Source organism: Silurus meridionalis, chromosome 21, assembly GCF_014805685.1.
Source record: "Silurus meridionalis isolate SWU-2019-XX chromosome 21, ASM1480568v1, whole genome shotgun sequence".
NCBI lineage: Eukaryota > Metazoa > Chordata > Actinopteri > Siluriformes > Siluridae > Silurus > Silurus meridionalis.
In genome coordinates this window covers 18,023,311-18,035,484 of record NC_060904.1, presented here as the reverse complement: position 1 = coordinate 18,035,484, position 12,174 = coordinate 18,023,311, and the positions used below count along the sequence as shown (strand labels likewise).

The following is a 12,174-nucleotide window of genomic DNA, read 5'->3' as shown; positions in this document are numbered from 1 at the left end:
AACAACGGACAGGCGAATAACCAAGATATTTTATTAACAAATTAGTACAAAGATCTTTTCCCTGATGGAAAAAAATAGAATATTAGTTACAACGTCCTCCTTTAAATCTCTTTACTTTACATACCGTGAGACGTTACAGCATTCGGGTGTTATTTTGGGACGATGAAGGTGAAAAATCTGTATATTGTTCAACACGACGCACTACTGTCTAAATCAGACCTCCACCTGTTACAGACCGCACAGATGTAATTCAACACCTGGAGTATCAGTAAAAAAAAAAAAAACATTCCGATTGGTTTTTCGTTACATGAAGGTTCCGCATTCTGGATGAGGTGTCAGAAGACAACTGACGTAGAACCAAAGTGATATGATATCTCCCCCAAACATGTTTGTACTTCCCAATTTTCTACAATCGGAAACCAAATAATGTACTTTTCCGACCAGTCGGAAGAATGTCCTCACAAGTCTTCAGCACCAGAAAAGTGTACGGTAATTTTTCCGTCAATCTCGTTTTCTCCACTCGTCTGGTCCAAAAGGTGCCAGTGCAATTTTTTTGGTACCTCAGAAAATCTTTGGCACCAAGACGACCTACAGCTGATTGGTTGTGGGCCCTGAATTACACAAGAGAGACCTGAATCTGTGTTTAGTTTGTTTTCCAGATGTTTTAAACCTCTTTCTCTGTGACCGGATTGGTCAGTTATTTAGCTACAGCTGATCTGAACTACTGGACTCAAAGACTACGATTTTTTTTGTGCTGAACTTAAAAAGTGCATTGTTATGGCTGTAATTATTATGATGATGATGATGATAATGATGTCACTGTTATTTATGAAATTCTTAGAAAATCAACCCCAAATCAGGCCCTGGTCCAGGTGTTTGGAATGGAAGGTACATTTCACACACCTGTAAAACTGAGACTTTAGACACCAAACACACAAGTGCCAGGAAACGGTTTACCTTTAAATCCTTCCCGGTCACCAGAAAGCAACTTTTTGGTCATAGCACATTTTTTTTAATCATCATCATTAATAACCCCAGTATCTGTGCTACTCTCACCCTCAGGTCGTCTAAAAACCCACAGAAAAAGAAACATAAAAAACGTTCACATTTCTGCCAACAAATTGCACAGCTTTGGAATCTAACCGCCTGCACACACACTCACACCCAAACCTGTCCATGTAGCAACTCTGCTTAATGTTTACATTCACATATTGCTAACAGTTGAACACGTCTGTGGCGTATTTGTGCGTTTCTACTCGGTGCGTAAGGGCGTGAGACTGAAAATTTCAAAAGAAGCTTTATACCAGAAATGTTCTGCTCTTTCACCAGCAAAACGCTTTACATTTATACACGTAGTGTTTCGAAAGGAACCGCGCCCTCTGGGACGATCTCCAGAACTCAAAGAAAAAAAACTTAAATAAAAATGAAATAAATAAAAGGGAAACATTTTGCTCTGTCTACAACATAGTTAATATCGCAGCGTGAAAATGCCTCGAATGTACAAACAACCGCGTTAGCAAATGAACAGATTTGCGCTAAGCAGCTATTTTTTTTTCGTGCTAACGAACAAACGTATGCTAACAGTCACTGTTTTTCCAGAGAGGGAAGAAAATCTGTCCAGTTTGGCTACAAACCCATGTCCCTTCCTCACGTGTGTCGTTATTATCCTCGAACCTGTGCTGTGGTGAGAAGGTCAGCTTCGATCCTCCTGTAGAAACCATCAGCATAAAGATCACCGTAACTGATAACCGGTACGTCCCTAACCTCCGAGTGTGGCACGAGCTGCTCGTAGCTGTTTCTACAATAAACAAAAAAACATGATCAAATACAGAGAAAGATACCGATATGGACGGGCCGATAAATCAGTGAAGAGACGCCATCAATATCAATCGTTTAAAAAATAAAAATAAAGTACATTTTTACTCAGAATGAATTAAAAGCACGTGTTGGGCAGATAAATCAGGATACGAGCGCAGATTTCAGGTGCAGCAAAGTGATCATGTTCAAATAATCCTGCTGTATGTGATGGATGTTTGCGATGTAGATCTAAGGATGATAAATCAGATCGGATTCGGCCGTGCCGTCAAAAACATCCGAAACAATTTCATGCCGTATCTCACGGTAAAACCCAACGTTTCTACCCGCACGTGATTCTTCCCCAAACTGTTCCCACAAACCTGGAGGCACACAATTGTATAGGACACGTTAACTCACGTGAACTTACGCGAACTAGGAGACCCAAAACCTGTTCCAGCATCACGATCACCTACTTCAGTACCTTGTGGCTGAATGAATCTTCACATACACACTCCAAAATCTAGTGGAACATCTTCCCAGAAGAGTGGAGGTTATTTTAACAGCTAGATAATAAAGGGGACCAAATGTGGAATGGGATGTTAAAAAAAAAAAAAAAAGCAGGAATCCTATGTTTAGGTGTCCACAAACCTTTGAACCTACAGTGCATTGTTTTCGTTTGGAGAAGGAGAAACTCACGTTCAGGATGAAAGAAAGCAGAGCCTCGCTGTCCGAATAAACATTATAATATAATGAAATTGCAATTAGTCAGTGCTTTTTTTTTTTACACATGAAAAACCCGACAATAAAATAATAAAAGTTTAGTATTTCCGTAAAACGGTTAGAATTTATCACTAATAAATAATCAATTGCTTTTTAAATATTAAAAAGTGACACGTCTCCCTCGACACTCGCGCCGCACTCCTCCTTTACACGTCCTCTCGTTACAGTAAGCCTCATCGACACGCGCACACACACACACGCACAAACGCGCACACATATCAGCAGGTATTTTCTATGTAAACTTCTACAACCCCCACCCACCCACACACACGCACACACACACTCACGCCTCTGTCTTCAGGCAGCGATGTCTAGCGTCCCGTCGCCCTGCGAAGTACAAATACACTGCGATTTTAATTTATTTTAAGACTTTTTCTAGCAAAAAAAATATAAAAAAGCTCTAAAGGTCTTCTGTTAGAAAAAAAAAAACAGCAGCTACACAATCTCTCTCACACACACACACACACACACACACAAAATCATGCCCTATTTCTCTCCTATTACTGGCATTTTCTTTTTAAATAAAAAAAAACCCAAAGCTTGTACACACACACACACACACACATACACACACATACAAATTCTGTCCAAATTGCAATTTCCTGCTTTTCCTGAAGGAACCATGAAGTAAAAACATTGATGCGGGATTGATCAGGCCCAAGCGGAGACAACAGTTCATCTCACACACACTCGTTTCCAAACATCCATTTGTGTGTGTGTTTAGTCCAGCTTCTCCAATACGGAGGGCACGTAGACAAGGCTGAGCTCGCTGCCGAAGTCACACACGATGGCAGCGTTCTCGAGGACAAGGAGCTGGCGTACGTGCTGCCCCTCGCTGTTCTGCCCCAGATACACCGTCTGCAGCAGGTCCCCGTAATTCAGGTCCCAGAAAGACACACAGCCGTTACCTCCGGTCACCAATAAACTCTCGGAAATCACGGCCAGGCTTGCGCCGCATCCCACTTCCTGCAGGGGGAGACACCAGAAAATCAAAGCTGAGGGGATTGAGCTTCGTACACTCGCACTTTGTATCACACACACGATTGTGAAGAATATTAATAATAATAATAATAATAATAATAATAATAATAATAATAATAAAGCAGTTAAAGAAACGATTCAGCCAGAATTTACTTTCTCTTTAACGCAAATGTAGTCGAAAGAAATTTCACTTGCGCTGCGTTCTCACAAAGCGTTCAGAGATCATTCATCTACTGTAAAATCTAGCAATTTCCTGCGACATGAGCAACCAGGTGTGGGCGTGTCCAAAAATGTGGGACACGAAAAGTTGAGACTACCATCTAGCGTGCAGACGATACAGCGTACTAGACGGATAACGGTAAGCTGTATGGGCTGATCGATAAATATGGCAACCAGTGGTTGGAACACCTCCTGGCGACTTCGTAGTACGCGATAAAACCGTCACGTGTGTGAAGGTCTTAAAAGATCAAAAAAGACAACTTAAAATGTTACATTGAAACTGGAGACTCCTTCCTTTTACATCACGTTCGTCCTCACAGATCGTTAAAACGGTTTGTGGGGTTACTATGGAAACAATGGCGCACTAGATCGAGCGCGTTTTTTAACTAAACTGATGTTACAGAAAATGAATGAACGCAGACGCTTCGGCTCGACTACATTTTGCGTAAATGTTACAGACATTTGATTGTTTTTTTATGTTGGCAAACTATGACTTTAGTGTCTACGCAGGCTGCGAGTTGAAATTTCAGGTCCAGCTATGATTCGATTCTACACAGAGCGCTAGAGAGAAATGTTAGCATGATGTTATGCGAGTTGCGCTAAAGCAGCTAGATCTCTACAGGTTCTCGATTGTTGTTAGCGTGTTTAGCCTTTTTTTCGGGTTAGACAACCAAAGGCAGTTTTTCTGTTGCTTTAAAACCTTTTTGCATAGCGCTGAGCCGAAGCAGCAACAATATCGACAAGAGCAGGAGGGAGAACAGGAACTGATCTGCAAACACACAGAACAGCTGCACACATCACTGTAAGCAGCGTGGGTCCATCTGCAAACATCTCACCTATGTTCAGGTTCAGCTCCAGCCCGAGATATCAGGCTCAGAAACACGTTTCACCGCGAATGAAGCCAAATTAGCTTCTTGTATTACAAAAGCTACAAAGCTTTCAATGCTAACAAATAACAGAAGTCTATAACTTCCTTGTGCAGACCTCACCTTAAAAACACAACATCTGGCGAAGGAACAATTTCGTGAAATACTGAAGTGTTGCTAAGGAGTAGCTGGGGCTTAGCTAGGTGGTAGTCATGGTACTTCATGTGGTTGGTATTGTTGCTATGGTATCACAGGCTAGTTTGCTATGTGGTAACACTACAACGTTCAAATCAAACCCTGGGGTGTTGCTATGTGGTTTCTAGGTGGTTGGTGTTGTCTGTGATGAAGTCTAGTGCTTGCTAGGTGGTTACTATAGTGACAGGTGTTGCTATGTGGGTTCTTGGTAGTTAGTGTTGTGTTGAGATGAGGTCTAGGTGGTTGCTATGTGGTTGGTAGAGTGTTGGTTTATACTATAGTGCTCTAATGAATGCTAGGTTATTTCTATGTGGTTTCCATGGTATCATAGTGATATTTCTAGGGCCTTGCTAGATGGTTGTTTTTGGGGTTTCGGATGAAGTCGGCATGGTTGCCACGGTGTTGCTAGGCGATTACTTTAGTGCTCAATTGGCTAAATAAATACACATAGATCTTCAACCCTTAGACTTTAGGCCACACCCCTTCCCCAGTAAACCTGATGTAGCTGTTAGTGTTTGAGCACACTTCAGGGACGTGTTAGCTACATTAGCTATAAGCTAAAGACGTGACACTTTGACGTAGTTAATGAGCCTCATTGCTTTGACCGGAACTGAATCGAGTTCTTACAGGTTGCACTCTGTAATTATTGATAAAAACAGGAAATCGCAGCATGTTTTTTTTTTTTTTTTTTGGCGGACCTGCTGTATGGAGTAAAGCTTGATGCCGGTGCTTCGGTCCCAGATGCAGATGAGATCGTCTAACCCGCTGCTGATCACACAAGAAGTCGTGCAGACCAGTGATGTCACATCACCTCGGTGACCGTAAACATGGCTCACACGACTGCCCGTCAAGACATCCCATAGGCAGATGGCACCGTCCTGCCCCCCACTGGCCAGGACCATCGTCTACAACACACACACATATTCATACACACACACACACACATGGTTTTAATTTGTTTAGATGTGCACACTCTGGAACACGTAGTGTAGACAGGTTGGGAGGCCAGGGTCAAGCGGCGGTTCAGATCATGCTCACCTGGTCTATGTAAATTGCAGTGATGCCACCTGAATGACCCTGCAGAGTAAAGAGGCAGCAGGAATCCTCCAGACGATACACCTGCAGAACAACAACAAAATTGTATAAACATCCTGGGACAAAAAAGAATTTGTTAATGCTATAGCAGCAGCTATGAGTCTACAGACTCTGGTGAACAGGTAAAGGTGAGTGCTAGTCATGCTAGCAAGATAGAACAATCAAGCTCTGGGGAGTGACCCATACTGTCCCCTAGTGACAGGCCAATTTTCCTAAAAAAGTGTGTATGTGTGTGTGAGATAGATGTTTACCCTGACGGTGTGGTCCTGGCTGCCAGTGACGACTCGCCCTGCTGCAGCTTTGAGCACAGTGATGGGTTTCTGGTGAGCGCACTGAACTGAGCGTGTTAGCTGACAGCTAATTGCATCGTCGCTGCTGTAACAGGGCGAAGGCGGCAGACTGCTATGACTCGGGGGTCCTGGAACACACACACACACACACATACTGAAATGAGTGCCTTATAACAAACACGTCTTGATCAAACCACTCCATTTGGGCTTAAGGAGACACTGTTTGTGTGTGTGTGTGTGTGTGTGTGTGTGTCTCACCTCGGTGCTGCAGTAAACCCAGCGGTTTGTTGATGTCCACGGTAAAGAAATCAAGAGAACCGTTCAGACGAGCGGCAACAATCCTGCAACACACACACACACCAGCAAAGATCAGGATATATAGATGTATGCTAAAACAGAGTTTGTGTGTATGTGTGTGTGTGTGTGTTGTGTTAAGCATGCCTATTGTTAAGGAACGCCAGGGCGGTGATTCCTGAGGATCCGTCTTCATTGCAGCACCGCAGCAGTCCCTCCACAGCATCCCATAACTGAAGGACACACACACACACACATCAGATTTCCTGTGTACATTTGACATGCTCTCCCTGTCTTTTCACCAATAAAAAAAAGGTGCGTGTGTGTGTGTGTGTGTGTGTGTGTGTGTGTGTGTGTGTGTGTGTGTGTGTGTGTGTGTGTGAGAGACCTCCAGTTTGCCGTTGCTCCTCCCTACAGCGATCAGGTTTCCTCTGAGCTCCATGGACCACACTGAACTTTCCCAGTCTCCCGATGGTACACGCAGCCTCTCAGTGGCCGGGGCCGGGGGAGTGGGAGGAGTCAGGGGAGGCGGTGTGGGCACGGTTGCCGTCGGCGACGTGGCCTCGTGCTCTTTATACGCTTTTTCCACCAGGCCTCCAAAGTCAAAGCCGCAGTCGGAGGGCACGTGTGAGGGGGGCATCTCGCTGAAGTTGGTGTCGATCAGCGGCGTGAGGTCCGGCTGGTCCACAAACAGGGCGGGGCGGGTCGGCCTCCGACGCACCGCATACTCGCTGACCGGCGTGGACGTGGTGCCAGACTCCGCCCTGTGGGAGGAGTCAGGGTCGTAGTGATCCCAGCCGTCACGCTGATCCCAACATCCACTACTGCTGCTCCTCCTCAAACTAGAGAGAGAGAGAGAGGTTGAATGACAGAGAAAACCAAAAAAGGAATAGACAGAGGTGAAACAGATAGAGAAAGAGAAAATCAGACAGAAGAGAGCGAGAAACAGAAAGGAGTGAAAGAGCGAGAGAGAAAAAAGAGAAAGAGAATGGAAAGAGAGAATAAAAAAGAAAGGGAAGTAAGACAGGCAAAAAAAGACAGACAAAGAGAAACGAAAAACAGAAGTGAGACAGAGAGAAAGAAAATCAAAAGGATAGACAGAGGGAGAAGTAGATAGGCGAAACAGAAAGGAGAGAAATAGAGAAATGAAGAGCAAATTAGTACAGCTGAAACGATGTCATTAACTACAGAGTGGTTGTGTGTGTGTGTGTGTGTGTGTGTGTATATATATATTTTTCCATGTGTGTGTGTGTGTGTTTATACCCATTATTAGGTATGACAGTGAGACAGTCCCCGGTCTGTGCGTCCCAAACACGAATCTGTCCTGCTAAACAGCAGCTGGCCAGCAGCATACCATCACTCGCTAAACACTCAATATCCTACAGAGAGCGAGAGAGAAACAGAGAGAGAGAGAGAGAGAGAGAGAGAGAGAGAGAGAGTCTTTATTAATGAGTAAAAGTACAAAAGTATTTCCCTTCAAATGTACTTGATTTAGAATCTTTACTTAATCACCTCAGTTTATATGAAAAGACTTGAATGTGACTGATATTTTAATAGTCTGATATTAATGACTCAAACACTGATTGACTTCTATCCTCAAAAATAAAAAAGAACGATCGATTTTACTAAATGTAGTTGAGTAAAAAAAAAAGAGATTTGACTTTAAAATGTAATGAAGTTAAAGTAAAAATCTCCCCAAATGGAAACACTTCAGTAAAATACAGACACGAGAAAAAGCTACTTAACTACAGTAACAAAATATATTTACTTCATTACTGTTTAACACTGATTTATAATCATGATTTTTCATTGTGTGTGTGTGTGTGTGTGTGTGTGTATACCATGCTATGTCCTCTCAGCAGTAGTGGTGAGATCTCGCTGACTGGTGGCGAGTAGCCATACTCGTCACAGGGCAGGTCTCCACGGCGACGGCGGCCATGTTGGACTCCGTTTTGCCCGTAGTTACGAGGACAGAGGACACGATAGAGACAGAAGAGCAGGAGAACCAGGACAACCCCAGCAAAGAGACCCAGTGCAGCGACCCTACACACACACACACACAAAGAACAACAAAAAAACCCCACAGTTTTAGCATCAGTCATTACAAACAATTCAATCTTAAGTTACAAAAGGGGGTGTTTGGAGAAGAGATTCATTCATCTTCATAAACCAATTTTACGGAATGTGAAATTTACATAATAATAATAATTCTAAAAACCATTAAATGTTTATTCTTTTTTTCTCTTGTACATTTGAGTTCTGGATTCCCAAACTCGCCACCTCGTCCCATATTTTAGTGATTTGGGTCTATTTCTGAAATCTGAATCTTCACCAGAACGCTTCCTCTTTTCCTCTCCCACATGTGCTGTAAGAGAATAAATATTCCTCTTACAGAATTTGTTCTGTTGTTGCTAAAGAGATTTACCACATCTGCCTCAACACTTTACCATCACCAGTTCGAGAAACGGGAACAAATACTGAATAAAATTAGCAAAAAAATTAAATAAATGCAAAAATACGCTGACTCCAGTAACTGTGGTTGGATAAGCCAAAAAAAGTCCTAATATAAAAAAACTAATATTACATAATTATTCAGTAACACAACCTCATTATTAATTTCAGTAACATAATATATAAATTCTAACAAATATAATTCATTTCATTTGTTGTCATCTTTTTTTAAACCCATTTCATGTTTTTTTACAATTACATTTTGATATTATAGCAATAAATAGAAAATATATAAATTGGGATCGATTTGTACAATAATGAGGGTGATGATGGTGGTGATGATGATAATTACGATGGTGATAATGATGGTGGTGATGATGAAGAGACTGAGACACTGACTTGTAGAGTGTGAGGTCGGTTTGGAGCTGCGTGGTTCTGGCGCTGACCCGTGGTGCATGCTGGGTATCCTGAGGGTGTCGTGTCTCGATGGCTTCCTGAGGGCTCAGGTGCAGCGTGACGGGGATGACGGGCAGGATGCTGATATACCTGCGTATGTGCACACACACAAACACCTGTCATGTTAATAGGTTACTATTTTTTTAATGGTGTTACTATACATAGTGTTACTTTCTCTAGATACTGATGCGCACACACACACACACACACACACACACACACACACACACACACACACACCCCGAGTGTGCTCACCTCTTCGCCAGTGTGATGTTATAGTAGCCAAAGAGTGAGGGCCAGTAACGGAACGACAGCCGCCTCCACACCTCCTCATCCTCTGAACCCCATGTGATCTGAGGGCTGACCAATGGGACAGGACCTGGGGCAGCCGCTCCCTGTGATTGGTTCTCGGGCACAGGGGTGGGATCTGGAGCCGGAAGTACACTCAAGGTGCTGGTTGGGTCTCCACCTGGAAACATCGGAGCCACACCCAGGTGAGGAGGAAGCCCCGCCTCCCCTAAAGGGCTCTGTTCAGACACCTGAGCAGCCAGGTAGGTCCTCAGACCGGCCGGGTCGGTGTACACCAAAATCCCGATCCAGATCACAGTGCCGACCTACACACGTACACACACAGAGGTTATGATGAGTGACTATGGTTTCAGGGATTGTTAGTTTTACTCCACACATTCCAGTCGTCTCACCATGATGATGCGTTGTGCCAGACGCGTACGTGCCAGGAAGTAGATCACGCGCAGCCTCTTGGGTAAGCGCAGGTTCCTAAATGCCGGGGCCTGAAGCGTGATGGTGTGGGGAGAAGGGCGAGGAGGGGGTGGGGTTTCTCGATGGCGTAGGGGGCCGGGTTTAGGAGGAGGCATCCCTGCCTCGGCTGGGAGACGTCTATTCAGATCAGCCAGCTGTGTGTGTGTGTGTGTGTGTGTGTGTGTGTGTGTGTGTGTGTTTAAGAAGGAGACACAGACATATAAACATATTTTTTGATGGTGGTGATGATGGAGAACTACATGGTGTTACCTGTGCAGGTGTTTGTGGAGTATTATTGCTGATTATTGATGTATTTGATTACAGTTTTGCCTGGAAATACCCAAACACAAATGTGTGTGCGTGTGCGTGTGTGAGAAAGAGACCCTCACCTCCATGCGGCGAATGTCAATGGAGAGCACGGTGGTGAAGAAGAACATCTGCAGGAAGAAATCCGAGACGAGACCCACCACGGCGAATAGACAGAACTCCTACACGATGAGTGGAGAAATTAATTAAAGAAGGGAAAATAATGCTTTTTAGACAACAGCGACATCCAGTGTTCACTCCAATAACTTTTCATATCATTAACATAATTACTGCCAAGTTCAACATTAGTTAAATACTAGTTTGCAGTGATGATTTAACAGGTTAATCGTACTCAAGCATCAGGAAACATGGATTTATAATGATCTATAAATAAAAGCCATTAGGATGTGTAAAGCTGCTTATCAAGGAATTTTTACAACCAGGTCTAAGAAATGATTAAGTACGACCCAACCCGTGTCTACAACACCGCTATGTGTGTGTGTGTGTGTGTGTGTGTGTGTGTGTGTTACCTGAATAGCAGGAACTAAAGTAAAGTATCCAATCAGGATGATGACCAGCTCAGTAGCCATGTTCTTCATGATGGACCAGCTCTCACTGCTGAGACCTAAAACACACACACACACACACACACACACACACACACACACACCTTTTACACAACTAAATACATGTTTACAGTCATATACACATCAGGCTCATTAATAATCTTATAATGCTGACAGACTGTTACCATAACAACTGACAACAAAAGTGAGTGCACTCTCAGTAAACATGTCAAATCTGTGTCCAAAGTGTGAATATTTTCTGTGAGAACATCGATATCCAGCACTGCTTTATTCCTCCTGGGTATGGAATTCTATTATACATACTTATAGGATATGATACACAAACACACACAAAAGTAAATCATTTTTTATTATTATTATTATTATAATAATTATTATTATTATTATTATTATTATTATTATTACCTTGTGCAATTCGAAGTTTGACCTCCAGGTCCACAGGAGTCGAGACCACGGACTTGGTGAGGACCAGAACGTTCTCAATCCCGATCACGACCACGAGATATGGGAAGATCTCCCTGTGCAAATGTGTGAAATGTGCAAAATTTGAAAAGTTGTAAAAATTAAAATAAAATAAACAAAATAGAAATGTTATTTTATTAATAAATTAAAATATGACAGATGGACGAAACATGCAGTAGAAATAATGTGATGTATAAGTATAAATATATTTTAAGTAATTAAAATAATTTTAAGCACAAGAAAGTACTAAAGTATGTGTTTACAAACTTTTTTTTTAACTTAATTTATTTTGTTAGCAAAATGCAGCACAGACGGTTAAAATGCAAGGGTTCACGGTCATTCACATGCAGGTGATAGAAAGTATGGCTCTTCATGGAACTCTGATCAATAGGTCATGTGTGTGTGTGTGTGTGTGTGTGTGTGTGTGTGAGAAAGATTTGACCATTTTCAGACAAAAAAAACTTTTCGTATATATGAGTGGATGTCACCAGCTCACACCACTGACCGAGTACCGCTGTACCAGTGCTGATTGGTGAATGCAGGCAAAGCTCCGCCCTCCTCATCCCCTAGGGGAATCCCCTCTCAACCCGCCGCTTTCACACTCGCCGATATTTAGTCACTCATTAACAAGTCGCA

General features: G+C 42.9%; 1 protein-coding gene across 3 annotated transcripts in view; it reads right to left on the bottom strand.

Moving 5' to 3' along the window:
* The window catches only part of LOC124403797 (SREBF chaperone), a 28,057-nt gene that overhangs the window by 9,114 nt on the left and 6,769 nt on the right, over window positions 1–12,174 (bottom strand). For 2 of the 3 annotated variants that reach the window (XM_046877569.1, XM_046877571.1), the window contains 15 exons: window positions 11,482–11,594; window positions 11,020–11,114; window positions 10,573–10,671; window positions 10,126–10,338; window positions 9,680–10,038; window positions 9,368–9,514; window positions 8,359–8,560; window positions 7,781–7,896; window positions 6,906–7,359; window positions 6,665–6,750; window positions 6,482–6,564; window positions 6,185–6,351; window positions 5,877–5,957; window positions 5,537–5,743; window positions 18–3,543 (listed from right to left, as the gene is read on the bottom strand). In XM_046877569.1, coding sequence (XP_046733525.1) covers window positions 3,298–3,543; window positions 5,537–5,743; window positions 5,877–5,957; window positions 6,185–6,351; window positions 6,482–6,564; window positions 6,665–6,750; window positions 6,906–7,359; window positions 7,781–7,896; window positions 8,359–8,560; window positions 9,368–9,514; window positions 9,680–10,038; window positions 10,126–10,338; window positions 10,573–10,671; window positions 11,020–11,114; window positions 11,482–11,594 — 2,668 coding nt within the window. In that variant the 3' untranslated portion in view covers window positions 18–3,297. Of the gene's footprint in view, window positions 1–17; window positions 3,544–5,536; window positions 5,744–5,876; window positions 5,958–6,184; window positions 6,352–6,481; window positions 6,565–6,664; window positions 6,751–6,905; window positions 7,360–7,780; window positions 7,897–8,358; window positions 8,561–9,367; window positions 9,515–9,679; window positions 10,039–10,125; window positions 10,339–10,572; window positions 10,672–11,019; window positions 11,115–11,481; window positions 11,595–12,174 lie in introns of those variants that run through there. The other variant, XR_006928952.1, reaches the window with a different exon arrangement.